General features: G+C 47.2%; 12 protein-coding genes and 1 non-coding gene across 13 annotated transcripts; 4 read left to right on the forward strand and 9 right to left on the reverse strand.

The window, feature by feature from the left end:
- Positions 1 to 11: 11 nt before the first annotated feature.
- On the reverse strand, positions 12 to 2,807 carry ARO80 (Aro80p; the record flags this gene model as incomplete). The annotated part of the gene is made up of 1 exon (XM_024859262.1): positions 12 to 2,807. The coding sequence occupies one exon, from the start codon at positions 2,805 to 2,807 to the stop codon at positions 12 to 14; it is 2,796 nt and encodes a 931-aa protein (XP_024712564.1).
- Positions 2,808 to 3,717: 910 nt separating this feature from the next.
- Positions 3,718 to 5,535, forward strand: C7M61_003932 (uncharacterized protein; the record flags this gene model as incomplete). Its single annotated transcript, XM_024859263.1, has 1 exon — positions 3,718 to 5,535. The coding sequence occupies one exon, from the start codon at positions 3,718 to 3,720 to the stop codon at positions 5,533 to 5,535; it is 1,818 nt and encodes a 605-aa protein (XP_024712565.1).
- A 273-nt stretch (positions 5,536 to 5,808) lies between these two features.
- Positions 5,809 to 6,966, reverse strand: CDC12 (septin; the record flags this gene model as incomplete). The annotated part of the gene is made up of 1 exon (XM_024859264.1): positions 5,809 to 6,966. The coding sequence occupies one exon, from the start codon at positions 6,964 to 6,966 to the stop codon at positions 5,809 to 5,811; it is 1,158 nt and encodes a 385-aa protein (XP_024712566.1).
- A 1,010-nt stretch (positions 6,967 to 7,976) lies between these two features.
- Positions 7,977 to 8,750, reverse strand: BMH1 (14-3-3 family protein; the record flags this gene model as incomplete). The annotated part of the gene is made up of 1 exon (XM_024859265.1): positions 7,977 to 8,750. One exon carries the CDS (start codon positions 8,748 to 8,750, stop codon positions 7,977 to 7,979), a length of 774 nt encoding a protein of 257 aa, XP_024712567.1.
- Positions 8,751 to 10,574: 1,824 nt separating this feature from the next.
- ARX1 (putative hydrolase) lies at positions 10,575 to 12,272 on the reverse strand (the record flags this gene model as incomplete). Its single annotated transcript, XM_024859266.1, has 1 exon — positions 10,575 to 12,272. One exon carries the CDS (start codon positions 12,270 to 12,272, stop codon positions 10,575 to 10,577), a length of 1,698 nt encoding a protein of 565 aa, XP_024712568.1.
- Positions 12,273 to 12,684: 412 nt separating this feature from the next.
- On the reverse strand, positions 12,685 to 12,766 carry C7M61_003936. Its single transcript has one exon. It is a non-coding gene; the product is annotated as a tRNA-Ser (tRNA).
- Positions 12,767 to 13,204: 438 nt separating this feature from the next.
- Positions 13,205 to 14,560, reverse strand: DCR1 (ribonuclease III; the record flags this gene model as incomplete). The annotated part of the gene is made up of 1 exon (XM_024859267.1): positions 13,205 to 14,560. One exon carries the CDS (start codon positions 14,558 to 14,560, stop codon positions 13,205 to 13,207), a length of 1,356 nt encoding a protein of 451 aa, XP_024712569.1.
- A 646-nt stretch (positions 14,561 to 15,206) lies between these two features.
- On the forward strand, positions 15,207 to 15,989 carry C7M61_003938 (mitochondrial 54S ribosomal protein uL10m; the record flags this gene model as incomplete). The annotated part of the gene is made up of 1 exon (XM_024859268.1): positions 15,207 to 15,989. The coding sequence occupies one exon, from the start codon at positions 15,207 to 15,209 to the stop codon at positions 15,987 to 15,989; it is 783 nt and encodes a 260-aa protein (XP_024712570.1).
- Positions 15,990 to 16,471: 482 nt separating this feature from the next.
- On the forward strand, positions 16,472 to 17,371 carry C7M61_003939 (tRNA (guanine46-N7)-methyltransferase; the record flags this gene model as incomplete). Its single annotated transcript, XM_024859269.1, has 1 exon — positions 16,472 to 17,371. The coding sequence occupies one exon, from the start codon at positions 16,472 to 16,474 to the stop codon at positions 17,369 to 17,371; it is 900 nt and encodes a 299-aa protein (XP_024712571.1).
- Positions 17,372 to 17,507: 136 nt separating this feature from the next.
- C7M61_003940 (uncharacterized protein) lies at positions 17,508 to 18,431 on the reverse strand (the record flags this gene model as incomplete). The annotated part of the gene is made up of 1 exon (XM_024859270.1): positions 17,508 to 18,431. The coding sequence occupies one exon, from the start codon at positions 18,429 to 18,431 to the stop codon at positions 17,508 to 17,510; it is 924 nt and encodes a 307-aa protein (XP_024712572.1).
- A 930-nt stretch (positions 18,432 to 19,361) lies between these two features.
- On the reverse strand, positions 19,362 to 20,525 carry C7M61_003941 (uncharacterized protein; the record flags this gene model as incomplete). The annotated part of the gene is made up of 1 exon (XM_024859271.1): positions 19,362 to 20,525. One exon carries the CDS (start codon positions 20,523 to 20,525, stop codon positions 19,362 to 19,364), a length of 1,164 nt encoding a protein of 387 aa, XP_024712573.1.
- Positions 20,526 to 20,676: 151 nt separating this feature from the next.
- VPS11 (tethering complex subunit) lies at positions 20,677 to 23,670 on the reverse strand (the record flags this gene model as incomplete). The annotated part of the gene is made up of 1 exon (XM_024859272.1): positions 20,677 to 23,670. The coding sequence occupies one exon, from the start codon at positions 23,668 to 23,670 to the stop codon at positions 20,677 to 20,679; it is 2,994 nt and encodes a 997-aa protein (XP_024712574.1).
- A 796-nt stretch (positions 23,671 to 24,466) lies between these two features.
- On the forward strand, positions 24,467 to 26,662 carry UTP8 (Utp8p; the record flags this gene model as incomplete). The annotated part of the gene is made up of 1 exon (XM_024859273.1): positions 24,467 to 26,662. One exon carries the CDS (start codon positions 24,467 to 24,469, stop codon positions 26,660 to 26,662), a length of 2,196 nt encoding a protein of 731 aa, XP_024712575.1.
- Positions 26,663 to 26,669: the final 7 nt, after the last annotated feature.

Raw genomic sequence — 26,669 nt, forward strand, 5'->3', positions numbered from 1 at the left:
AAATTATGCAGTTATGAATTAGCGAAATTAAGCCCGTCATTGAAATCAAAGTGCTGGTCCTCCAACTGTTTGTCAATGAGCTCTGTCCAAGGACCGACGAAATCAAGGCCAACATCTCTGTTGTTCATTATCCATTCCACAAGTTCACTGTCGCCCAAGAAGTTGAGGCCACTACTGCTGGGTTGTGTTGATGGAGCGGGCTCGTTGCCTGGTGGGATACCTCCTTGCGGTGGATCAGTTATCGCAGACACAAGAGCGGCATTTTGTGGGTAGCTTTGCTCCTGGTAAGCATTGGAGTGTTCAGGGGGATGAACTTCCTCCTTGGTTTCATTCGATTGATCTTGTGTAGCAAGGTCTGGGTCCTCTTCGGTTGCCAGCTGCTTCAACTTGGTCCTCATTTCTGAACATAAGTACATCAAAACATTCGAGTATCTTGTGCAAAGATGAAGTTCGTCTGGCGAGCAGTCTCGCAACGTAATGGCAGCTTTTTGGATGCTATGAACAATGGTTTGCACCGAGATTAATGAAAGCGAAAGGATAGTTGCATCGAGGTTCTCACTGCTCGTGCCGGTCTCTTCGTCTTTTGAAGACGACTTGTGAGCTGTGATGGAGAGGTAACATTTCACGATAAAAGCCACAGCACGAACAAGCCTAGTCACCCAACGAACTGGCATAAACCGAAGCATCTTAATCTTATGAACTCTGTGAATCATCAGAAGAATCTCATTAGCGGCGGTGAAAGCCTGGTCAATATACTTGGCACTTCGAGAAATTTCATCCAACTTCAAATTGACCTTGCCGCCCGTTGGAGACGAGTTTTTAGGCGTCGGACTGAGCGCTAAGGAGAAAACGTATAACCTTGCATAGTTGTACTCGAAAACGAAAGATTCTGCCTGAATGTAAGCAGCTAATTTGCTGGCGGTGGCATCGTCACACGAGCTGGGATCGTCAATGTTGTATTTTCGAAGCCATTTGTTTGATGGTGGCTGCATCAAATGTCTGTATTTCCTTGCCCAATTATTGATCATAGGGCTGATAATGTTAAGCACCGCAAGATTCTGACGCTGAGTAAGAGACCCAAGTGGTGCTTTGTAACCATACAAAGATTCGTGACTCAAAGCCATGATTTGTAGTAACTCGATATGGGCCTTCTGTGGCTCAGTGAAGGACAAGAAGTTCTCAGCGGTGATTTTCTTCTGCTCGTTTTCGGTCATGTTGAGAACCTTGTACTCGTTGTCCTCTCTCAATTCCATATCGGCTTCTGAGATAGTTCCATGGTCGAGCTCAACATCGGCGAGAGAAGCACTCAACATACTCCTTCGACTCATGTTCATCACACTGTTCATCTCAGCCACATGTGTAGCCAAGAAAGTCTTCGAACTCACTTCCATGAACCCCGTATCCTGGGCCAAACGGACAGCCGATCCAATGAGCATCCACGCCATCCTATACGATCTACGTATAGCACCAAGACCAGCTGGTTCATCTGAAGTGGCAGCAGCAACCGACGAGGCATATGAGAGCGGGTTTGAAGACATCGCTGTATCACACGGATCGTCTGCACGGTTAGCGTAATCCGACCATCTCCAGTGAATGGCACGAGGGTTCCATTCAGTGAAGAGTAAAAATGCAAACACTGTTCCGATGGACCTTGTGGAAGCCTCAGCCCAGACAGTCTGTGAAATAAGTCTTTGGACGTAAAGCCATAATCTGTCATGAACGTCAATATTTTTAGGAGTTCCGTCAGCTGTGGTGCTATTCAACGTATGATAACGAGATGAAATCGTGAGGACAGCACAAAGGAGGATGGGGTAACCCGCTAGAACCGAGGGCAGATGCAAAAATTTGGGTATGTGAGGGTAGAAAGGATGCATGGTTGTGAAGAACATCTTGATCAAGTATTCTGCCTCGGAGGCTGTGAGGATACCGTCTTCACCGATATAAACGATAGCATTCAAATCCAGAGTTCCTCGAGGACGAACATCCGCTTCAGATTCTGCTGGTGGCATGGTGAGACGCTGTGACTGGTCTTCAGGCCGGCTGAAATATGATGGCCATTGAGCAGCGCCCATGTTGACCGAAGCGGAAGGTGGATTGGAGCTTGAGCCGGAGTTAGAGCTGGAGTTGTTGGCGTTTGTGGAGCGGGGAGCAGGGCCAGAGTTGCTGTTTCTGTGGTTTGGTGTATCTGATGTCATAGATGACTTTCGAGAGTAAGGCACCAGCGGCAGGTGCACAGGGAAGTTTGGATGGACTTGCGGCAGTCCCTGTGAAGTCAGAGTTTGTGCTTGGCCTGGAGCCTGTGATCTCTCGCTCAGCACTGGAAACTGGGACGTTTCTTGGAGGTGGTTATACATGCTCCTGCCATCGATCTTATCCCGCTCGTCAGCCGACGCTATCTTGCCGGCAGCATTCGCCAAAAACACAAGGGCACCCTCCATGGTACTGAAGTGCTTTGGGTTGGCCTGATCTTGGTTTTTGTTAGCCGTTTGAGATGCCGAACCCTGAGCGGCTATTCCCGGAGTTCCTGGGGAAGACAGCGACAGGTTCGGTGAAGAAGGACCTCCAGGGGCTGCATGATTTGATGCCTGGCCCAGTCCCATCCGCAACCTCTCCACCGTTCGTTTCTTCGAATCAACAAACACACAGTCTCGGCGTTCCCGCTCACACCGGGCACATTTCCTGTTGGGCAGCAGTAGATCACCCAAATCACACTTGACTTTCCTCACCCGGCAGTTGAGGCAAGCCACGTATGTTCTTTTGAACTTCTTTGGAGCTGGCCCTGCTTCGGAGCCACTGACTGCAGACATGCTCTTGATTATGAGGAAGGTGCAAATGCGGGAGAAGTTTGGATTAGCTTTGAGGCATGAAGTTGTAGAGGTTGGTGCAGGAGTGGTGAAATTTGCCGAGACCCCACACAAGCATTATCCGAGTACAATGAGTGGAGTGTTGATGGAAGAGGGAGGATAAAGGTGGGAGGAGGGTGGGTTTTGTTTTTGGAGGGATTTGACGTTTTTAGGGAGTCGTTGTGGTCAGAACCTTGGGTTGCTCCAAGCGATATAGTGGTATTGTAGTGTAGTGAGGGACTATAGAGAGATCAAGCGTTCATTTTCATTGCCAGAATTTTATGAGGTTATTGCAATGTGTTTAAAAGAAGATAGGGGGTCATATTTGGCTGCCATTGGTTGACATGAAGTGTATGACAGACTAATAACTGGAGCTCCCATGTAGTTCCGTGATCTATGGCACATCTAAGGTCGAGCAAAAGCGGAATTGAGTGAGGAAGAGAAGCCAGTATCATTACCCCTGGTAAAAAAAGCACAAATTGGTCCTCTCCGACAGCCTTAACCCCACATACTTTATCTCCTCTGATCACTTTTTTCAAAAAATGGCACCAAATCCGGCGGATGCCTGGGAAACCTCCACCACCCCCAATTGGTCACGCATCCACCTCTGAAACCAATCACTCCTTCCAGCATCGAGTCATTCATCCCTAGATTTTTTTGGAAACTCCAGCCAAATAAATCCATCTTTGGCAACTCCACTAGTGCGCAGCGTCTCGGACCTTCCTCGATATGTAGCGAAGCTTATCGTCATGCAGGCTGCACGATGGTTGCAAAATATTCCTGGATCAGGCCTCCTCTGGGGTATATAAACCCCCCGAAAAGTCATACATTTTTTCTTCTTCTTCACCACCACAGAATTTTCAGAATGTATCAAATGCCACCTTCGCCAGTTAGTACCGCCCGCATCCTCGCCATCTTGGATGCCTCGAAGCCAGAGGTTTCACAAAGAGAGCCCAGAGGTGCTGATATCGCAGCATTTCACAATACGGATAAGTTTTCTACCACCACCTCCAAGAAGAAAACACATTTTACCATGGACGCCTTCCAAGCCAAGTTGAACGCCCTCAATGCCACTTTCAAGCTCAAGTCTTTCAAGTTGAGAAAGATGAACGACAGCTCCCTCCACTGGAAGCCTTCAGTCGAACCTGACGCTCCTAGCGTCCACTCCACCACCACTTCCCCCGTCGAGTCCCCCGAGGCCCAGCCTCCAGCAATTGTGGTCCGCACCGTGGACTACAAAACCTTGGCTGCTTGCAGCCCAATGCCCCAAGGGCCTACGGATGTTCCTGAGATTCACAACGGCCCTCAAAGCCAGAATCTCCTTGGAGCCTCTCCCCAGGAGGCCAACAGAAACCCTCCTGTTTCCGAATATGTGAAGGAAGCCTCCTACGCCAAATCGGAGCACACTTTGGTCGCCAAAGTTGCAAACGATAAGGCTTCCTCGCATGCCCCTCGTGAGTACTTCGCTCACCACTTTGACGCTTCGCCAGAGCAGTTCGCTGCACCAGAAGCACCCACGGGTCCTGGGATTTCCCAATTCAAGCCCCGTTCTAGACTGTCTACTGTCTTTGTTGAAGAGGTCCCCCCACCTCAAGAGCCCAAGGTTCCACTCAACAAGCGCTTTTCACAAGCAGTCTCTCGAACCACTGCTCGCTGGGCCTACCGTCGCCAGCTCCGCAGAGAGCACCGTGAGGAGGACAGAGCCCTCAAGGCGGTCCAGAAGCAGACCAAGCACAAGATCAAGATGGAAAAACGCAAGCTCAAGCTCATTGAAAAGGAGAAGCAGTTGGACCGCTTGAAGTCGCAATACAACGACGCTGTGCACCAGAAGAACCAGCAGGTCCAGAAGCACAAGCAGGCTGCCTACCAGAGAAAGCTTGACGCTGAACAGGCTGAACAGAGAAGAAAGCTAGAGAATTTGGAGTACCAGATGCTCCAGGTCAAGGCCAACAGAAAGGCTGCTGCCGCCTTGAAGGCTCGTCTTGCTGCCGACCACAAGCACTCCAGCTCCAAGAAGACCACCCACAAGGTCTCTCCCCAGACCTCCAAGCTTTCCCCCAAGTCGAGTGTTTTCACAGGCAAGGAAAGCGTGTCTTCTTCCAAGACTTCTGTCGATGGCCAGGCTAGACTTTCACAAACTCCCCCAAAGTCCAGCAAGGCTCAGACCCCAGCCGCTCCACACCAACACCTTCCCCTTATGTTGGTGAACGGCTGCATCAACAACAAGATTGAGACCAATCCTTGGAACCATGGTGTTGGCGCCGAAGTCCGCAGCATGCTTGGAAAGGAGAGACCTGTTCTCAACATTGTGTCGAAGCCCAAGGCTCCCCAGCCGGCTCCACAGAAGCCCAAGACAAGGACCGTCACACTCTCAGCTACCATTCAGAAGTTGAAGAGTCCTTTCTTGAAGAAGGCCAGTCTTGTCGTTGACGAGGCTCCACAGAAGGAGTCTCTCAAGAAGTCTCCCCAGGCTGAAGCTCCCAAGAAGTCTCCCCAGGCTTCAGCCAAGTCCACTCTTAAGCCTGCTTCCCCCAAGCCTGCTCCCAGGAAGAAGACCCCCTTCTGGTTCACTGAGGAGTACAAGAAGAAGCGCCAGGAGATTGCAAAGAAGGACAAGCCGCCTCGGTTTGCGCCCTCTCAGGCTGAGATCGACAACGCCATCTTGAGCTTCCACGCTCGTTCCAGACGGTGAACTATCATCACCACCTGGACTACTATTATAAAATCAAAAAAAAAAAAAAAAAAAAAAAAAAAAAAAAAAAAAAAAAAAAAAAAAAAAAAAAAAAAAAAAAAAAAAAAAAAAAAAAAAAAAAAAAAAAAAAAAAAAAAAAAAAACCACAAAAATAAGAAAAAAATAAATATAATTTAAAAAGCCACTTCGTAGCAAGATACCCACCAGCTCTACACTCTGTTCCATTGATATTCATTCTCAATATGATGTGTCCCATCGTCATAGCAGCCGAACCTATTTCTTCAGCAATTGCAACTTCTTCACCAGATCCTCTAATCCCTTCAACTTCGCCTGCATCTCCTCCAAATCCTGGTTCAACCTGTTTCTCTCCGTGACAATGTTCGTCTCCCACTGTCTGAATCTCTGCTCCTCGGCCTTTACCTGCTCGGTAAAGAACTTCTTCAAAGCGTCTTCCTCCTCCTTGAACTTGGGGTTATGCAAACGACGGGGCTTCAGTCTCGACGAGGTACCGTTCTCGCCCTTGTTCTCCTCGTTCAAGTTGCTCAACTTCAACGAGCGGAAAGTCTCAAAGTGGATCTCCTGCGTCGACAAGACCAAGTCCAACATGTTGGTTCTCAACAACAACGAGCGCAACTTCTTGAAGTCACAGTGCTTGTCGTTCTCCACCTCCACGACACCCCATGGGTACTTTCTTCCTCTGACGAAGTTGCCGGGGCTCACCTCGACCTCCTCCTCGGAACCGATTATGGCAAAAGGCATGGCTTCGATAAGCTGCTTCGAGTGCTCGGCGCTGGCTGGGTCGTCCACATCCATTGGTGGGGTGTATATGTTGATGTCCTGGGCCTCAATGACGTCTCTTATTCTGCTCTTGAAGGTCTCCAATTCGGCAGGTGCCAATGTGTCGGCCTTAGCGATCACAGGGATCAAGTTGACTCGCGTCGACAAACGCTTCATGATCTCAATGTCCAAAGGCTTCAACGAGTGGCCGGTTGGGCGGATAAAGTACAAACAGGCGTGAACACGCAAGTCCTTCTTTTCCTGACGGTGAGGTTGCTTCTCCTGCTTGACGTAGGTCTCGTGCTGGTCATCAATGAAGTCAATAATTGGAGTCCACAGGTCCAAGTTGTTGACGTTGTTACCAAAGCCTGGGGTATCAATAATGTTCAAGCGGATCTTGAAGTTTTTCTCCTCCAAAATGGCACGCACAATAGAAATGTCCACTGTCTGGTGAGCGCTGGTAAATTTGTTGTGTCTTTCGTTAGGGTCGTCGTGGTCTTTCAAGGCTGTCTGGAAAAGGGTGTTGACGAAAGTGGTCTTTCCCAAACCGCTTTCACCAGCCACCATGAGCGTGAAAGTAGCGCCCTGGTTCAGCACGATCTTGTACCTCTGGTCGGGCAAATTGGAGATTCCCACGGGCTCGGCAACAGGCATTATGTATTGGCGTTGTTTGTTTGAGTTTTTGACAACACTGTTTTTCCACTTTTCGTTGATGCACTCCCACGCGTCGCCTATACACACCAGGAACCTCTATCTCTATTTTTAATCAGCCATTGGAGGGGACAGCCAGAAGTGGGATTAAATTTGATTTGTTTTTCTTGAAACTGAAATTACTGAAAAGTATGTGATTGTATTTGAGGAGATTTCCTCTGTTGTGGGTGAACAAACCAGTGGTGACTTCACGCACGAGGATCACGGAAATAGACATTACCTTTTGCGGGAGAACCTCTATTTTCGTTGCAATCTCGAAGATGGAAATGGTTAATTGAAGGTCCCGGAGTTTTATTGAAGGAAGGGTTGATGATACCTTGAAATATCTCGATTATGTGAATTGACACATTTTCGCAGCCAACAACACTGCGCCACGAGAAACGTAATTCAGGGAGTTGACGAAGTGAATCACGAGGCATTTTAAAAGGCAAAATCGGTTATTGACTTTTTGAAAAGATATGTGCTATTTGATAAGAAAGAGTTGAGAATTGAGATAACAGAAGAGCAAATTCCATGTTCTGACTTGTTTTGTATGAACTCTCTGAAATGCCTGTGATATTGTTTGAACTCTCATCAATGTAACGTAGAACATATGGCCAAAGGCTGACAGGTTACAGTTAACAGCTCGAAGCTAAGGAGTCCTTCTCAGGTCGAAATTAGCAATTGCGTCACCTTTACGTTACTATCTAGTCCAACCTACTTGGATTTTTCTACACTTTGGTTTTTTGCTTCATTTATTATTTTAGCATCGGCTCATATTCACAATCCCCATAATGGCTCATTTCTCAGTCATTCAAGATATCCGCCGGCTCTCAAACTCGTAAAGCACGTGGGGGACGGAGGACAAAGTATAAGTTACAAAGATAGAGAACTGAACAAGAACAGGAAAGGAGAATGGATAAAAAAACTTTGCGGAATTGCGTGGATCTTCATGCCTCGTCTTGACGAGCTCTCTACTCTTCTTCAGCCTTGGTCTCTGCTGGCTGCTGTTCCTGTTCCTCCTGCTGTGCTGGAGCCTCCGACAAGTCGGTCCACAAGGTCAAGTTATCTCTCAACAACTGCATGATCAAGGTGGAGTCCTTGTATGAGTCCTCAGAGAGAGTCTCCAAGTCAGCAACGGCATCGTCGAAAGCCTGCTTGGCCAAATGGCATGCTCTGTCAGGAGAGTTCAAGATCTCGTAGTAGAAGACGGAGAAGTTCAATGCTAAGCCCAATCTGATAGGGTGAGTTGGTGGCAACTCAGTGACAGCAACATCGGAGGCAGACTTGTAAGACTCCAAGGACAAGTCAGCAGCCTCCTTTCTCTTCTCGGAGATGGCAAACTCGGCCAAGTAACGGTGGTAGTCACCCTTCATCTTGTAGTAGAAGACCTTGGACTCACCGGTCTGGGCGGAGGAGATCAAGTGGTCGGACAAGACGGACAAGATGTCCTCACAGATCTTGGTCAATTCAGCCTCAATCTTAGAACGGTACTCTCTGATCAAAGAAACTTGCTGCTCGTTGCCCTTAACTTCTTCTTTCTGCTCGATGGAGGAAACAATTCTCCAAGAAGCACGGCGGGCACCGATGACGTTCTTGTAGGCGACGGACAAAAGGTTACGCTCCTCAACGGACAATTCTTGGCCAGAAGAGGCGACAGCCTTCATGTTTTCAACCATCTCCTCGTAGCGCTCGGCTTGTTCAGCCAACTTGGCGAGGTAGACGGAGTCTTCACGGGAGGCGGGCATTTTCAAGGATCAATATTCTAGGAAGGAGTTAGTAACGAGTTTCCGGGCAAACAGCAACGGCAGAAACTGGCAGGGGGGAAGCTTGAAGACAAGGGAGCGGGCGTTGTTCAATGAGGACAACTGATAAAACAGAAATTGATTGGTGGGAGGCCGTGGAATGGGAAGGTTGGTAGGTTTGTTGACAATGAAGAAACAGGTCACCAGAAAAAAATCGACGTGAGAGGTGCGGGCGCCGGTCGTGTCTGGGTGGTGCGGTGTCGGGTGTACGGTTTTTTCCCTCCGTCGTGCGCCCTGTTGCGTGAATCGAATCGCACTGTTCCACACTCAGAATGCACCCCGAGCCCCGTCCGGCGAGCAACACGGCGAGGGTGCCGCAGGGCCTTGGCGAAGGGGTGTCAGGGTGTACTGTAGCGTAGGCGATTCAACTCGCGGATGTGTAGATCGGGCGGGTGTGAAGTCATTCTTACTACGCCCTGCCTACGCAAGCGCGAACACCGACAACACCGGTACTCAGCCAAGATAGGCAACTCGCCGAAACATCCCAGGGAAGATTTTTAGGAAGCGAGATTGCTTCTATGCATCAACCGTTGGGTGTTTCACATATTTTCTCTCGAATTTCTTTCTGGTCCAGCGGACTATTGCAGTCGCTTCACAGACGAACCGTCGTGTTTGCCAGCGACCAATTCCATCTTCCGTTCTCTCTCTCACGGAAGAAACTTCATCTCGTCGCCCACCTACTACGCCCGAGATTCCACGGGTCTCTTTTCCTCAATTTCGATCGCGTCCTTACCGCAAGCTCGGTGGCGTTGGTTCGCCTCCCAGCCTGATTCACAACAGAAACGCCAATTCGACGTAAAAACACACGATTGGGTATTTTCCGACGAGAATAACACGCCGCTGGACTCAAATTGGCCTGAATCAGGCTGGATCACGAAGAAACGCTCTTCAACGGTATCTGATTCGTCTTGGGCATTATCGACCCATTGGGCGACAACGGTCCGACAAATAGGGGGCAATTAGCTGGGCCGGCTTTATTTCCCTAGCTGATGGGTCTTTCTCCCAGTTTCTGACGTTAAAATTCAATACATACTCAAAAGGTGGAATAAAGAAGGGATCGGTTGGTGAGAGTTTGGAGGTGTTTCTTTTTTCCCACGATTTTTTCCTGTCTTTTGTGAAGGAGGGACAGGGAGCAAAGTGAGGCTAAAAATCTAACTTTGATAGGCGGTGGCCCCACAGGCGAGGCGCTCAATTAGGACCACAAAACGACTTTCTTGGGTGCGGCAACCACCGCCTATTTTCCCCGGGTACTAAGGAAACGGCACTTTTCGAGGCTTTTCAGCAACATAATTTAAAAATCTTTTTCGATTTCGAACCAGGGTCCCTGAATGCCTCGAGGCTCCTGGCTTGCCCACGCGACATTTTCTGTCGCGACATTATGGCTTGCTGGCTTGGTCAACAACTCCACTACAATGCTGGCGTGGCACTGCAATTGCCTCAAATTAGCGTCTGGGAATGTCGCGGCCGTAGCAGAATTCATGATGAAAACACTGTTTTTGAATCGGTTTTTTGAAGATCTTAATTAAAGTTGACTGCTGCAGGTAAGCAACTGCCAGAACTTGCTTCATTCACCGGATTCTAGCTCAAAACCCTCTGTGCTCCCTTCCAGATTTAGATTCGCAGCCATTCTGGCGTACCGCTTAGGCATAGTCTAAAACGCAAGTGCAGCCACTATCGAGCCACCCATATCTACGTCTTCACAGCTTTTCTTCTACATTTCTTTCCGCCTGCGTCTCTGTTTATGCTCGTTGCTTTCTATAGTACACTCTAGTCCAACTGCATCGTCTCCTCCAAATGCAAAACGTCCTTGTTCAACTCATATGGCTGAATCTCCTTCACCTTGATACCAAACCTGCTGTCTTGCATCAATTGACTCAAGGCCTCGACAGTAGGCTGAATAGCTCCACCCACCTGGTATTGCGAGTGAACCCACGACGGCGTGAAGGCTCTGTTTCCTCCTGTCAAACGCACAACGTTGTTCTGGGAGTTGTTCAACACAATGGTGGTGGATTCTCTGGCAACAGCGTCAGCGTAGGTACCGAACTTCAAGAGAGACTTCAATTTGATGGCACTCACACCCAAAGAAGGCAATGGCACTTCCTTACCTGGCAAAGTCAACTTGGTGGCATCGATTCCGTGTCTTCCGGTCTTGTTGTCCAGCGTAAGGATCTTCAGCAATGGCACGCTCTTGACTCTCTGCACTGGCTTGCCTCTCACGAGGTATCTGTTTGTCAATTCACTGAGACCCAATCTGTGGGTCTTCATCTCCTTCTTGATCTCCTCCAACTGCTTGATGGCATTGCCGGACTCGTGGTCAACGGGGAAAGAGTCACAGGTGTGGGTCAACTTGAATGGGTAGACGGAAAACAGCTTGTCGACAGTGTTGAGCAAGTTCCTGGCTGATCTCAACTTCAACTGGTGGGTCACAGCAAAGTCACGGATGAAAATGGTCTTCTTGGCCAATTCGTTCTTAAGGTCGTCGGCATCCTCCAAGGTGATGACACCCTTCTCAAGGTCCTTGACAGAAACCATCTTGATGTCAACGTTGTAGACCTCACCAGCCTCAATGACAAACTCGTCAGTAGGAACAGCCAGCGAGGATTGCGTAGTCATGGCAGCCTCCTTCTTGTCGTGAACAATCAACAGAGTGTCGTTGGTGGTCTTCTTCAAAAGTCTCTCTTCCTGATCACTCTCACCCCACACAGTTCCCTTGAAATCTCTCTCGGCAACAATACCTTCGGCCTGGCCAGCCAAAAATCTTCTCACTCTACGAACCTTAGAGCCGGGCACAACCACACAGCCAAAGTTCTCAGCTATGCTGTCAACAAGCTCTCTGATGTGGGCACCAGTGATAGCAGAAGCACCATTCAAGCCTGGAACAGCGGAAAGCTTCTCTGGCGTCAATGCAAGACCAAGAAGGGCCACGGTGGCCTCAGTAGCGATGTAGGCGGCAACAATAGCGTCGGCCTTAGGACCCAAAAGTGGACCCTCAGGCTTCAACTGGTTGTCAATCATCACACCTGGTGGGAAGATCACAACGGTATGCGACACCAAGGCAGTGTAACCGTCGATATGGGCACCGGTCGAAATAGTCACAGCGTCACCGGCCAGGAAGGTGTAGTGCTGCTGAGAATCAAGCTCTGGCGAGACATTGGAAACGTAGTCGTTCACATCAATAGTGACTGGGTGAGCCAAACCCTTCTCTCTGGTCTTTTCCAGGTTATTGTACAGCTGGCCAAGCAACTTCAGTGCCATGGAGTCTCCGAGAACACAGAGCTCCTGCAAGCTGTATGGTCTTTCGGTCTTTCCCAAGTGGTAGGAGTCGTTGATGAGTTGGATCAAGTACTTAAGGGTGGTCTGGGCAATGTGACCGGCGGTTCTGTACTTGTCCAAGATGTTGTCCGAAAGGACGTTTCTCTCTTGGAGAAGAATATTGGCGTCGTCTTGGTGAACTGCCAACTGCATCGTAGATATTGCAAAGAAGGTGGTCTTCGATGTGACTTTTTTAGTGCGATGAGATGCCCTATGTTTTTCGCACCCATGGTCCACCTTATAATGAGAAGGAAAATGGCCATGTGCCCAAGAAGTAAAAGGATTTCAAGTGAATTTAGAAATTCTGGTTCAAATAGAGGAAAGTAGTTGGTAATACCTAGATAATTAATACTTTACCTGCTGTTGGTAGCCTAAATGGTAGCTGATTCCAATTTCGCAGCCATTTCGTTAGTGTCTTCTCCAGCTACAACAGTGTACCACGGAGGACTCATTTGGAAAATTCTCTCGAAAAAAAGTCTTCATAGACCCAGAAGATGAATTTAATGAAATAAAAAGCAGACGTTCACGTAGAACTATCTTATGAATGATAAAAATCAAAAAATAACGACAACTGCAGGACTCGAACCTGCGCGGGCAAAGCCCAAAAGATTTCTAATCTTTCTCCTTAACCACTCGGACAAGTTGCCTTCGTTGAAGATGTGAACCAGCTGGGTAATATATATCGGCTAAGTTTTTGGGTCATTTTGGGGAAAAAAATAGGTATTTTTATTGAAATATTAACTTCTGGGGCTCACAGCTGCACCCAAGAAAGGTGACAGTCTGAAAACGTCTGTGGCGATTTTTAGGCGAACATTATGTTTTCATGGTTCATTCGATATAAGAAGCTTGAATTTGAAGCTAGAAATTCATTTTGATCTTTAAATGGGACATGAAGGCCCTAGATTGATAATCTGGACATAAGATGTGGGTCATACCTACCCAACTAGTCTGGAAACGCACGCCTTGTATTTCATGTGTTATTCTTGAAGACAATAATTGAAAGCTTTTGAGGTCATAAATGCTTAAAAAGTCCTTTAACTATATATTTATGTATTGTTTGTTTCCATGCAACTCAAATTCTATGCTTATTCCAACCATCTGAGAAACTCATCAAGCTTCTCCTTGTTCTGCAAAACCACAGTAGCAGCACGACTCTGAGCGTTCTTTTTAGAGGCATCGTATGCCACACTAAGTACACTGCCCTTAACTTTCAACTCTGCTTTGTACCCATTGTCTGTGTGAGTTATGTCATATGTTGGCGTGAGACCAACCTGTTTGCCAAAAAATGCATAGAGTTCATTTTTTGAAAACTTGTTAGGTTGAATGCTTTCAGATGCAACGAGCGGAAATTCGTCCAGTTCACTTGACTGAGCCGAGCTGACCATGGATGCTGAGCGATCGGTCTCCGCCCTCTTTCGACTAAATTTCTCGATTAACTTATTATTCTGGAGCGCTGCTTTTGCGGCCCGAAGTCCAGCATCACGATGGTTGGGTGCTTCACCTTCGCCTAAAACTTCACCTTCCATGACGCAGTGAACCTTAAAGTGAGAATCAACTCCGTTACCATTGTCGACCACAAGATACTGTGGATGCAGAGCGGCGGACCCCACCAAGGCGTAAAGCTCAGCCTTAGCATTACGGTCCACAGGTGCTTGGCCTTCGAGCTCCTTGCCCATTTTCCGAAGCATCTTATCCATGAGTGAGGTGAGCCACATTTGAACCTCCAGAAGATCGTAGCCACGCTCCATTGACAAGGCGCCCACGTAAGCTTCAAAGATATCAGCATACACTTTCTGTCTTCCGATGCGTAGCTGTTCTTCGTCGATGTTACAACGCAACAGAAGATGGAAGTTGTATGATTGGGAGAATTCAGCTAACGTTTTGTTGCAAACAAGTGTGGATCTCATTTGCGAAAGCTGGCCTTCTTTGGCGTAGGGAAATCTATCGTACAAGATCCTGGTAACCATGGTGTTGAGGACAGAGTCTCCCAAAAACTCGAGTCTCTCGTTATGCTGACTGATGATCTCCTTGTCATCCAAATAAGTTTTGTTGGCTGACATGGACTTATGCTGGAAAACCCTTGCTCGGAGAGCCAGGCTCTCGATTTTGGGTAAAGGGATGACGTTGTCAAACTCCTGTTCTTTTTCTTCAGAAGCAGGTTTGACTTGTGGTGACTCGTCCTTGGGGGCCTTAGCGGCCTCCTGTTTCAGGATCTTTACTTTCTCCTGAAGTATCTGATCAAATATCGGAAGGCCATTTGCTGCATATTTCGTTTTAAGTGCTGCAGCCATGCGGACTAGGTTGTTTGTCTTGATCTCACCTTTAGTGAAGTCATCCACATTGGGATTTCTCGACAACGAGTCCAATTCAGCTAGCGTGGGAGCAGCGTCCAAAATCTGTTTGATGTTCTTCTGGAGCATCCGCCCGCTATGTTCAAGCATATTTATCGTTGCATACCCAAAGACAGAATCCAGTTTTGATGCTGGTTGGCTTCTTTTGGCTGGTGGCTCGGCCAGAGCAGCATCCACCAACAGGCCCAAGAAATCCTCTAGGCTTGCTTTTGACATAAATTCAGAAATTGTGGTGGAATTGTGACAATCGATGGAGGAATCGAAGGAAGAGCTATAGCTTACGGGATGAGCATCGATATGTAGGCGCCAGTATCAATACCCTGCACGGACCTCCAAAACTCATAACTAACGAAAGATATTGAAATTAGGTAAAAGTGTTCTTTTGGAGAATCTATTTAGTTTTGAATCCTTTGAAGGAGAAAAGTAATAACAAATTCTTATTTTGTTGAAATTTTTGACGAATGTTTAATAGAATTCTCGTTCTCGCAGAGGACCAACCGACTGGGTGCAAATTCTTCGAGTACTTGTAAAAATTGAAGCCAAAGAATAATTCTAGTTTGATTTTGAAAAACCTGTTAGACGCCAACTAAACTCCTAAAGAAGCAAAACCATCAATTCTATTCCTCCTCCAACGACCTGTCAAGTACCAGACCACCAGTCGTGCATACACAAAAAAGAGCGAGCTGAAAATCTATCGCTTTTTAACGCTAGTGCCTTGAAAGACTAACATCTGGCTATGAGACTTGCGCCATTTTCCCTTTTAGGGCGCCTTCGCCAGGCTCTTCCCAAAGTTCCAACGCCTACGGTCCTTTCACCCCTTGCATTCAGAAGCTTGTCGTTATCGCCTAGACTTCTCCAGGTCCAACCCAACGACGACTACGACGCTGCCCAGCTCAGCAGAAAAACCACCAAGCATCCGCTTTCAAGAAAAACGTTTTTGATCGACTACTACAAGTACTTGAACGACAACAACCAGATCGTGCTCTATTTGCATCACAATAACTTGGTCAAGAATGATACTCTCAAGGTGAGATCCGAGTTGAAGAAGTTGGGTGTTACCATGACATACTTGCGTAACGCTTTGTACAGAGTCTACCTTCGGTCTGCCCACGAAGAAGATCCCGCTTTGCACAAGAACACCTTGAAAAACAAGAACGTCGAGCACCCATTGGCTCCTCTTTTGAACGGACCCAGTGCCGTCATCACCATCAAAGAGTGTGACCCGCCAACTGTCGAGAAGGTTGTCAAGCTTTTGAAGTCTCAGGACGAAAAGCTTTTCCTTATTGGTGCTAGAATCGAAGGAAACGTTTACAACGTTGCAGATGTGGATCAGTTCAAGCAGTTGCCTACCAAGGAGCAGTTGCAGGGCCAGTTGGCCGGTGTGTTGACCATCTTGGGTGGAGCTGGTCTTGTAAGAACATTGGAGTCTGCTGGTACCCACATGTACTTGACATTGGAGCAGAGGAGAAAGGACCTTGATCCTGAGGAGCAGAAGGACGAGAAGAAGGACGAGGAGTAATCGCATTGTAAATAGAAAACGCGAAAATCAGAGGAGATGTGGCGTAGATTGGATGGAGTTGATATTGTTTTTGAGTAAGAATATGGCAAGATGTCCCAGGAGTTCATGTAATAGTGAGGTTAGGTGGGTTCAGTACGTTTTGTCATTGCAATACTCAGTCATCATTAAACGCTTGACAAGTAATTCGAAATAAATGAAAGCTCAAATTCCTTTGTCATAAACTGGATTATGTAGAGCCGTATAGAGAGATTTCGCAGCCACTACAAGGTGAACCAGGTAAGCTGGAGCACCGTCAGATTCAGCTTCAATCTATACCAAAAGTAGCTTCAACCTTCAAGTAAACAACAAAAATCAACCATTTCCATAATTTTACCACCTTCTTCTACCCCACCCACTTCCTTCATTACTAGTCACAATGTGGGATGCTCATCAGCGCTGGGTGCCGGAAAACTGAAAATCTACTACTTCACCAACCCACCGTCATGTCAGCCGAACTCACAGAGAAAGAAAAGAATGCCTTGATACGAGAGCAGCAGGAGGCCGAGTCGAAGAAAAGAGCCTATAGAGAAAAAAAGCAGGAGGCCAGAGACATTGCTAAGAAGAACCAGGTCAAGTTCGAAAACCAGAATCAAGGACCCGATTACGATGTTGCCGAGATGCCCAGGAAGAGATTCTACAGACAAAGAGCACACTCCAATCCGTTCTCAGACCACAGCTTAGAGTACCCAAGGGACCCCGACTCCATGGACTGGAAGAAGTTGTACCCTCATTACTACGATGAAGAAACACAGAAGATGACCAAGAATGTGGAGATTGCCGATATTGGATGTGGATACGGTGGTCTTCTTATAACGTTGGCAAGAGAGTTCCCAGAAGTTTTGAGTTTGGGCATGGAGATCAGAGTGCAAGTGACACAATACGTTGAAGATAGAATCATCGCTTTGAGAGAGAACAACCAGGCCAATAACGAATACCAGAATTGCGCTGTCTTGAGAGGCAACGCCATGAAATTTATTCCTAATTTCTTCCACAAAGGACAGTTGCTGAAGATGTTCTTCTGCTTCCCTGATCCACACTTCAAGCAGAGAAAGCACAAGGCCAGAATCATCACGAATACACTTCTCACGGAATACGCCTATGTGTTGAGAGAAGGCGGCATTGTATACACCATCACCGACGTCAAGGATTTGCACGAGTGGATGGTGAAGCATTTGGAGGAGCATCCAATGTTTGAGAGAAAGACCAAGGAATGGGAAGAACAAGACAAATGTGCACAATTGATGTGGAACCTGACGGAAGAAGGCCAGAAGGTGACGAGGAACCAGGGAGACAAGTACATAGCATGTTTTGAGAGATTGCCTACGCCCGAGGACTGCGACTAAATCGATACCCGTGCTAGTGCATTCGTATACAACAAAAAGCAGCAATTGCATCAAGAAGCTGCAAGCAAATCATAAATAAACGCCAATTGCAAGAGATAGCTGACAAAGGGGCGACTGCTAAAGACAGGCGGCCACCTTACAAAGCAGCAGTCTTGGTGGAAACGGGCTCTGGGTCCTCGGCAACAACACCGGATGGAGTACCAGAAGGCACCGATGGGAAAGAAGAGCCGGTTGCGTGAGCAGAGGCAGCGGAACCAGCGCCTTCGAGGGGCTTCTCCACGGCCACAGGCTCGGAGCCGGCGCCGGTGTGGTAGGAGGTGTCGTTGCCGGAGCCAACGGTGGAGCCGGCGGTTCTGGTGGGGAACTTGGACTGGATGAAGTCACCGACAGGGCCGGTCTTCTTGGCCAAGGTGTCCAAGTGAGGAGCGACGGACTTGTGGGCCTGGTCGGTCAACTCGGAGGACTTCTGTCTGACAATCTTGGAGTAGTGGGCAACGGCAGCGTCAATCTCGTCCTTGTTCTGGACGTACAAGAAAGGCACAGTGAAGGCCAAGACGACGGAGACGATGGCAAGGGTGTACAAGGACAAGTAGGAGGTGACAAAGTACAAGACGTACGAGACACCGGCAGCCTTCAAGGTCAACTCAATGTCCTGGGCGTACACAATACGCTGGACCTTGGACTCGGCGCAAGTAGCAAATCTGCCAATGGCAGGCAAGATGGAGTCATTGACGAATTTGGAGTAGGATGGAGCGTGGGCAGTGTACTTGGTGACAAAGCCCTGGCCAGTGACCAATTTGCCCACATACTCGGCGGCAGCGGAGACCAAGAGGCCAAGGTAAGCAGCGTAGAAGACGTAGTTGATCACGTTGACCTTGAGGAGCACAAGGCCGAGCAAGAGGCCACCAAACACCTTTCCTGTGGCGACAGGGTCCTTCCAGGTAAGCAAGCTGCAGAGGCTGGAGGAAGGAGCATTGGTTGTGGTCTGGTGGGACACAGGGGTGGTCTGGGAGGCGTCGGAGGCGCCGTTGAAGTCAAAAGACTCTTGTGGAGAAGACATTGGAAAGAAAAGGGTGGTGGTGAAGGGAGAGAAAATCGCACCGAGGAAAATCAGGAGCAAGCGGGTGCGGCATCACCAAGTATGAGCGAGGTGGCATCCCTGTGCATCTTGTGGCGGGGCAAAAAAGTGAATTTATGATTTTTTGACAACAGGTAGGCTTTTAGTTTTTGGATATTTTATTTTTCACGGGAATTGTCCAGTTCGACGTGGCCAATGGCCAGTGCTGTTTGGATGAGTAGGCTGATGGTGTCACAAGACAGTGTTGCTCGCCGCGCCGACACAGCGGTTATCTGTTTGCTTGCTGAACGAGAAGCAGCGAAGGAGTTGCCAGGCACGAGCGAAGGAATTGGGAGAAAGGCGGGGACGATCGAGATTTGTGGATTTTGGATGATTTGGCTTTTTTGATGGCACATTTTTCAGTGGTTCTTGTTATGCGGTGTGTATGGCGGTTATGACGGCCGCAGGGCATCGGGGATCAGTGGAGGGTGACTTAGCTGCTTAGACGGACTTTTTGGCATGGAGTCGAGTTGATAAAACTGACCGGACAGCGTGATTCGCCGAGATGGTTATTTATGGTTATTCAAAAAATGCAATTCCTTTGTTGAATGTTCCATTCCCATTCCCTGGGCCTGCGAAATGGTTGCAAAATGGTGGCGCCAAGCTGCGCATCCGCATGGTCTCGCCAAACCATCACAAAGCCTTGAAACCTAAAACGCTTCTGTGGAGTCGCCTGATTTGATGATGTGTTCTTTTCCGCCATTGAGGCGCCACAGCTACACGGTTTTTCACCGTGAGCACTTGCCCGATCTGGGTGGGGCCACCTCGAACAATGCTGCACCGCATCTGAGACAATGGCACAGCATACTGGTACGAGACGAGGCCAGGGGCCCAAGAGACAAAAGTTCAGTTTAAAAAGATTCAGTGAAAGTGTCACTTTAAATCAGACAGATCACTCTGTACCTTCCTCTTACTGCCATCGTCAACTTCCATGGACAAGCATCGCTCAGTGGCTAGCACGGCAGCACCGTATTCCCTCTCTATCTCGCTCCACAGCGCTCCACTAAACCCAATGGCCATCTGCTCGTACCATTCGGCCGAGGAGATAACTAGACTAGACGTAACAAGCTGAGCGAATTCGTCAACCTCAGCCTTGTCAATTGGCCTACTGCTGAAAAAACCAACCATGGTGGCCACCTGCTGACGTAGCCGGGCCAATCTTTGAATATAGCGTCCCGAGTTTTGTGCCTGCCAGCGGCATTTTTCAATGTACTGTTCATAGCAGTAATCGTACTTGTGGCCTCCAAGAAAGTCCAGCCACCAATGCGCAAACCGTAGCTGGTCTTCACAGAAATTCATCACCACATAGAGCTGCTCCAGAACGGATATCTCGAGACGCTTTAAATCTGAAAAAGGGCCTGGGCTGTCGAAAGCCGCTTTGCCTGGATTTGGGACTTCCTTGAGCCGCTGAAGACGTCCAATTGCCTGCTTCATGTCTGCCCTTTTGGACCCTTTTCCTTGAATCTTGGGCGATTCCTTTCCAGCCTTGGTCGTGGTGATCCGTACATCGCAAGCACTGTTCAACGGAACGTTCCACGGATCGACTTGCCTGAGCTCTTCTCTTTTTGGCCTTGGCGGATTGACCATCTGGGAAAACTTCACCATGGCTAGACCTGCCTCGTAATTTTCACTTTCCTGACTCTTGCCTGGTCGACCAGCACCCTTGGCCAATGCAAAAATACCCTGACCGAAATTTTCAATTACCATGGCGAAAACCTGTTCAAGCTGTATGATTTCATGATCCAGCCCCTTGATCACCTCCGAGATTCTTCGAACTGCGTTGTGGATATCCTCGTTGCTGAGTACCACCCGATTGAGTACCTCACAGACTTGAAGCCTGGGATCGTCTTGACGATTCGCCACTTCAAAAAGAAACAGACTTAGCTTTTTGATATAAATAGACACATCGTAGGGTAACTTGGGGTAGTTTGTTGGAGAATCTTTGGGTAAAGTCACCTCTTGTGCGGCCCTTTCAAGGTACTTCACACTCTTTGCCTGACTGACACAAAAGTCATTACAGAGTTCTCGAAAACTCATATTGATAGATGAAAGAAGTAGGATCGTGTATTTTTTTCCTCATTACCCCGGCTATGCCATCTCATGGAGATGTCTCAGAGTTGTTTCAGACTACTGCTCGACTTTTCGCAGCCATTCTGTATGGGGTAATCTGCGAAACTCCGCCAATATCTCACTCCATGATTCCTTTACCAATATAGTCACACATGACCTTGAACTTGTCGTCGGCGTCCTTGAGCTCTTGCTCGAAAATTTCAGTTTCTTCCTTCATGTGAAGCTGTCTTTCGCGAGCAGCCTCCAAAGAACTCAAGTCATTGACACAGATTGGGCATTTTGGATCATTGTCACCATTATCCGAAGACTCAGGAATGTAGGTGTTCTCATTCAAGCACCGCTGATGGTAGGCATGCTTGCATTTGAAGTAGATTACTGGGAATTCAAGATGCAACTCGCATCCATTGCATTTTGCGTTGTTCGCAACCACTGGGTTGGAAGTGAGTTCAGTGAGAGCAAGACTGTTCTTGGTGGAGTCCTTCTCGTAGGAGGAAATCAACTTCTCGTTATTGTTAATGTGCTTGTTAGTTTGCTCAAAATGGTCAATCAAGTAGTCTCTGACCATTCCAATAGTGGCATTTGGGTTCGGACTGAGGGCTTTGACAATCTCCAATGGCGTGAGGAGCCTATGCTTTTTAATCTTCTCGAGAAGGAAGTGGAATTCTTTTTTCGGTAAGTCGTCAATTTTTTCCTGAGACTTGCCCAAGAACTTAAGCATAAGTGCGTACAATTTTGGTTTGTTCTCACCGTGCTTGTGGACCACTTCAAGACATCCATGAATATCACCATCCAACTGACGCGACCGGAACTGAGATTCTTCGAAGTTTTCGTTCGTTTCGTTGACAATATTGATACCGTCCTCGAAGTAGTACATATGCGAAATCAACAAGGCCTTTGACTTGTCGATGAGATCCTTGTTTTCGAGGAGTAATCTTTTTGCCTTTTCGTTCCAATCACTAGCCTGCTGTTGATCTTTTGAAGCCATCGAGAGATAAATTTCGAACAACGTGATGAGCAAGTCCTGCTTGTCGTTTACATTGCCCTGATACTTATCGAAGGTTTGAAGACATGCTTCAAGAAAGACAACAAACTCGCGTTCGTGACCAATGAAGCAGTGGAAAACAAGGCTCGGTCTTGGAGGCAAATAGGTGGGCTCTTCGATCTCAACTTCATCTGCTCCTTCGTTTTGCTCCGTTGTCGACCCTGCGAGATAGCTCAAGAAAGCCCCGTAAGAAGAGATTGCAGGGTTGGATTTTTGTTCAACCACATCTGCTGCAACATGAGAGTTCTCAAAAAAGTCCAGCTTCTTGTCGGGTTTGTATTGACCAGTGAAGACGTTGATCAAAAGTTCTGTGGTTTCCATGGGTTTGTATCTGAGAAGTGCCTCCAGGAAGTCGATAAGAATTCGAAGTAATTCATCAACAGGTAAGGACCTAATATAGGTGATACACTTTTCATGCTGACCGAGATCATTTAACTGTATGTCCACAATTGTATGTGGTCGATCAAGCTTCAACAATAGTTGGGTAACCTGATGATAATAGCCGCATTCTTTGAAAAGATTTATAAAGAGCGAATAATTCAAGGAGTCGTAGTCAAGTCTTGACTTACTGTCTGTCTGTTTCTCGCCCTCGGGTTTGATTTCGGCGATGAAAGTATCGATCTCTTTCGTCATCTTGAGTTTGCAATAACAACAAACTAGCAATGTGACATGATCGCTATCAGCCAAGCCCAATTTGTGCAATTCAGCCAAAAAGCTGGTCATGTTTTGTATGTTGGAGACTTGCTTGAAACCCATCACAACACTAATGATGAAATCATCCATGTTGTCTTCGTCCGCATCATCTCTTTTGTTTGTTTCTTTACTGTAGAATTGAAGACATTGAATGTACTTGTCGATCGCGCCGTCAAAATCCCCTTTCTCATAAAGATGATCACCAAAAAGTCTGTAGATTCTCAATAGAGTCGAGTCGTCAAGTTGATTTTGTACAGCGAGGTTGAGTGCTATGCTGAAAAGCTCACGTTGCAAAATCGTTTCCAATTGCTGGTTGATAGGCTTTTCATGAAGCTTGTACAACACACCATCTGTAGAAAGTAGAAAGACGTTGTTGTCGTTGTTTGAGGCAAACACATGGGAAATGGTCAGGTTTGGAATGGTCAAACTGAAAGAAATATGCATATTTTTTAGGTCCAAGATAAGCAAACGAGTGAGTGTTTTGGAGGTACCACCATCGCTTGTCTCCTCAATTGGACACACTATCAATAAGTAGTCTTTGAAAAGACGGAGGATTTTCTTTTTTGGAACATTGAAGTTGATGACGCTAGATCTGCTCACATGGTTGAAGAACTTCAAGTCCTCGGTGTTTCCCGTGATCAACTTCGATGATCGATACTCCAAATCAGAGCAGTCAAGGTCAACGCCCTGGTTCTTCGATAACACGCGATGTGGCTTTCCCTGGTTTCTTCCTGTCGTGAGAACTGTGAGCACTTTCGAAATAGTAGTAACGTAGATGATCTCCTCGAATCTGTTGAAGTGGATACCCGTAATAGGATCAATGCTTTCGTAAATAACTCTCTGTTTTGCTCCTCGATCCCTGAGCATATCGCCTCGGACAAGAATGACCTTTCCGTTGGTATAGCCGATTGCGACACATGTCAACGAATCGTTGAAAGCAAAACACGACACAGGGTAGGAGTTGTCTCCCTCGTGAACAAGCACTTTTGTAACAAACTTGTGTTTCATGGCGTCGTCGTCGTTGACTGTGCTCGGGCTCAATTGAGTAATCTTGTTGAGATCCCACACCTTTATAACAGCAGGCATGCCCTGAGCTTCTGCCAAGGTCACCAACAAATTCAGATGAAGCAAGGGCTTAGCGAAGGTGATTCTGTATTCCAAATCATAAGCACAGAACAGCCTTATCAGCTGCAACAGTTTCTTGTCGATAAGTCGTATGTAAGCATTCTGATAAGCGAAGACGATATAAGACTGTGACGAGGTGATGGCAGATAATGACGGGTCGGAAAAGAGGGGAAACTCCAGCTGATAGTTAGGGTCTCTGATGGGAAGAAAGTCGAAGAGCTGGAACTGGCGCCAGGTCGACGGTAGAGACATGCTGGGATAAGTAGTAGTAACTTGTAGTAGGTATATGTCGCACCCACACACCACTTATGGTGGTGAGAGAGGAGAGTGTAGGAATTTGGGAATAAAATCAATTTTTGATAGATGTGATCGATATTTGATTAAATTGGTAGTCTAGAGGGTGAAAAGGATGAAGATAGGTATTTGATTTTTGTGTGCGTTGACACTTAATTACAAGTGAAGCTGTGAGAGGATTCCACTACGTTAGATACATGTAATTCCCCTTGACAGGAAGACAGTTTCTGAGCATTAATAATTTAGAGACCAGCTTTCTTCATCGATCTGTTAAACATATTGATAGTCAAGTTTACATGAATTGCCAGTGGTGAGTTGGTCTTCATAGTAAAACCATCTGAGATCCTTTGAGAGACGCACAAATACATGCCTTATTAACCACGCAGATCTAATTGAGATATTCATTTACTAAATAATAAAGGTTTACTGTTTATAGCATCCCATCATTGCAGAGATCACAAGTGCATTGAATGGCTGCGAAAAGGACCTGAACATTGTAGCAAAGTACCACTCAACGTCATGACGCCATTATTCAAAAACAGACCCCTTCTTGTGTCCATTCAAGAAAAGAGCCTTGATTCCTCCTCCCTTAAAACCCACTCTTCGTTTCCTACCGCCTCTGGATACCACTCTGGAGACCACCGGTGACACCCGTGCACCACATACTTACAACCTCTGCTCAGCTCCATCGCAGATTTTTCTCTGCACTCCACCATCAATTCTTCAGCTTCATCCATATCCATAAAAACCAGCAATGCTCCCCGGATTGAGCGACCTGTTTTCGCTCGTCGAGCTACCCAGAATCGCTGATGTGCCCAACCACCAGCGTATCGTGCTTCCCCACAGCCAGAAAAGCCTCTCCTTTGAGGAAACTGACTTCATACATTTGGGCATGTCCAAGCTGATAATCTCGAGCTACGTGTTGAAACCCACACCAAAACTCGTCTGGTCTTTTCCATTATCGTCCAGTACACTTGTGGACAGCATGGACGTGAAGGGCGATTTGTACGTTGTGGGTCTTAGCGAAAGAAGAAAGCACTTGGTGAAGTTGATCAAAAAGTTTGGAAATGAGGAGTCCAGTACAGCAGAGTATCCAGTCACAGCACCTGCAGTGGGAATCATGTTTGGTGAAGACTCCTCCATATATGTGCTTTCCAAAGATGGCTCTATGGAACATCTCGAGTACAAAGAAGCAGAAGCCGATGCAGAGGATCCATCTCACATTTCCTTGAGCAAAGCATCCATGTTGAGCAGCTTGCCTGTGCCCACCAGATCTTCAGTACACAGCGTCATTTACCACACATTCATTTCCGAGCATTCTTTCCAGCACAAGAGCTCGCTTTTGTTCTACATCACTCGTCTGAACAAGTCGGACAAGTACACTTGCAGATTGGTTGGCCTTGATGGCGCCAGGACGTTTGAGATCTACAGTATAACATTCGAGAGACCCAGTCTTGACGAGTGCCTCTTCACTTATGCTGACGGCGTATTGTACACATTTGACAAGACCACCAAGTCTGTCTCCTCTGCTTCGCTCATGAAGCCACACAAGACCATCAAACTGGTAACTTTGCAGCCAATTCTTAGTAACTTCAAGGATGAGGAGTACGGCTTTTACGCCCCTGCTCCCGAGAGATTGCTTATCTCAGCCCTGTCAAAACTTTTCTTGATCAACTTCAAATACGAGTCGTTGCTTGACAAGTTCCAGCACGATCCTCAGATCAAGTTGCACTTCAACTTTGCATTGCCCACAAAGGGCGACTCGGATATACTGAGTTCCACATATGCCTTGTACTTGGGCTACAACGAAAAGAGAAAAGCCAGCAAGCTCAATTACATTCAGGTTGAGGTTGGCAAAAACACTTTGAGAGAGTCTTTGGGCAAGGCTTTCCAGAAGGATGGACAGCAACTTAAAGTGTACCCTGCCCTTCTGTCCAATAATTTGAAATTGGCCGTGAAGAAGGACACAGCGGAGTTGAACGAGGTGTTCGAGTCTTTGAAGGAGAAGACGGATCCAACAGAATTCAGCAAGGCCGTGATCAAGTTCTTTAAGAAGGAAGAATTGAAGGACGGCAAATCCTACTCGCATGCTATCACTGACAAGGTCATTGACTCTGTTTTCTTGAACCGCATTCTTGGTCTCATATTCCAGGTTGACCAAAGAGACAAAACCGTTCAGGTGAAGAATGAGTCTTTCATCCCAGAAGCCGCAGTGGCCTACCTTTTGAGCCACCCACTTTACCCTACAAAATACGCAAATGGTCTTCTTTTGCTTTTCAGCCAGCTCAACGAACCCGAGTTGCTCAAGACTGCTATTGAAAAGTGTCCAGCACTTTCAATTGACGATCTCACAAACGAACTCAATAACTTGACGGAATTGGCAGACGAGTTGGATAAGGACTCTGACAATGCCGGTCTGGCACAGTTGATCCTCATGTTCTTGAAGTCCACGATCGACAGACTTGTGAAGAACTTCTCTCTTCCACAAATTACCAAGAAATTGCTGGAAATCTTGACCGCGGAGTACGACGGCTACAGCAAAAAATTGGAGCGTATGCTTGGTGTTTTCATCAACATCAACTCCACGAATTCCTGGGATTTGGTGCAAGCTGTGATTGATGCCGGTGGACTTTTCAACTGGTCCATTCCAGTGATCGAGAAGCTTGGTTCTCTTATCGACGCCAAGGTCGACTCCCTTGGTGCCAACAGCTACAACTTGACGCTTGTTAACCAGGCATTGCAGGCTGACAGCAACAAGAAACAGAATAAGAAGAAGGTAACTAAAGCATCTGTCGTGGACAACATCCACGAGATTGGCACGCAGAAGGAGGAGTTGGATGCTCTTTTGACCATGAGCAACGGCACCACCAACCAGAAGTTGCGTGTTGATGAGGGAATCGAGTTGGCCAAGCGGATTCCAGCTTACTCGAGAGAGAAGTTGGTTTTGTAATGAGTAT

This window comes from Candidozyma pseudohaemuli (assembly GCF_003013735.1).
Source record: "Candidozyma pseudohaemuli strain B12108 chromosome Unknown scaffold00011, whole genome shotgun sequence".
In the NCBI taxonomy this organism is placed as follows: Eukaryota; Fungi; Ascomycota; class Pichiomycetes; order Serinales; family Metschnikowiaceae; genus Candidozyma; species Candidozyma pseudohaemuli.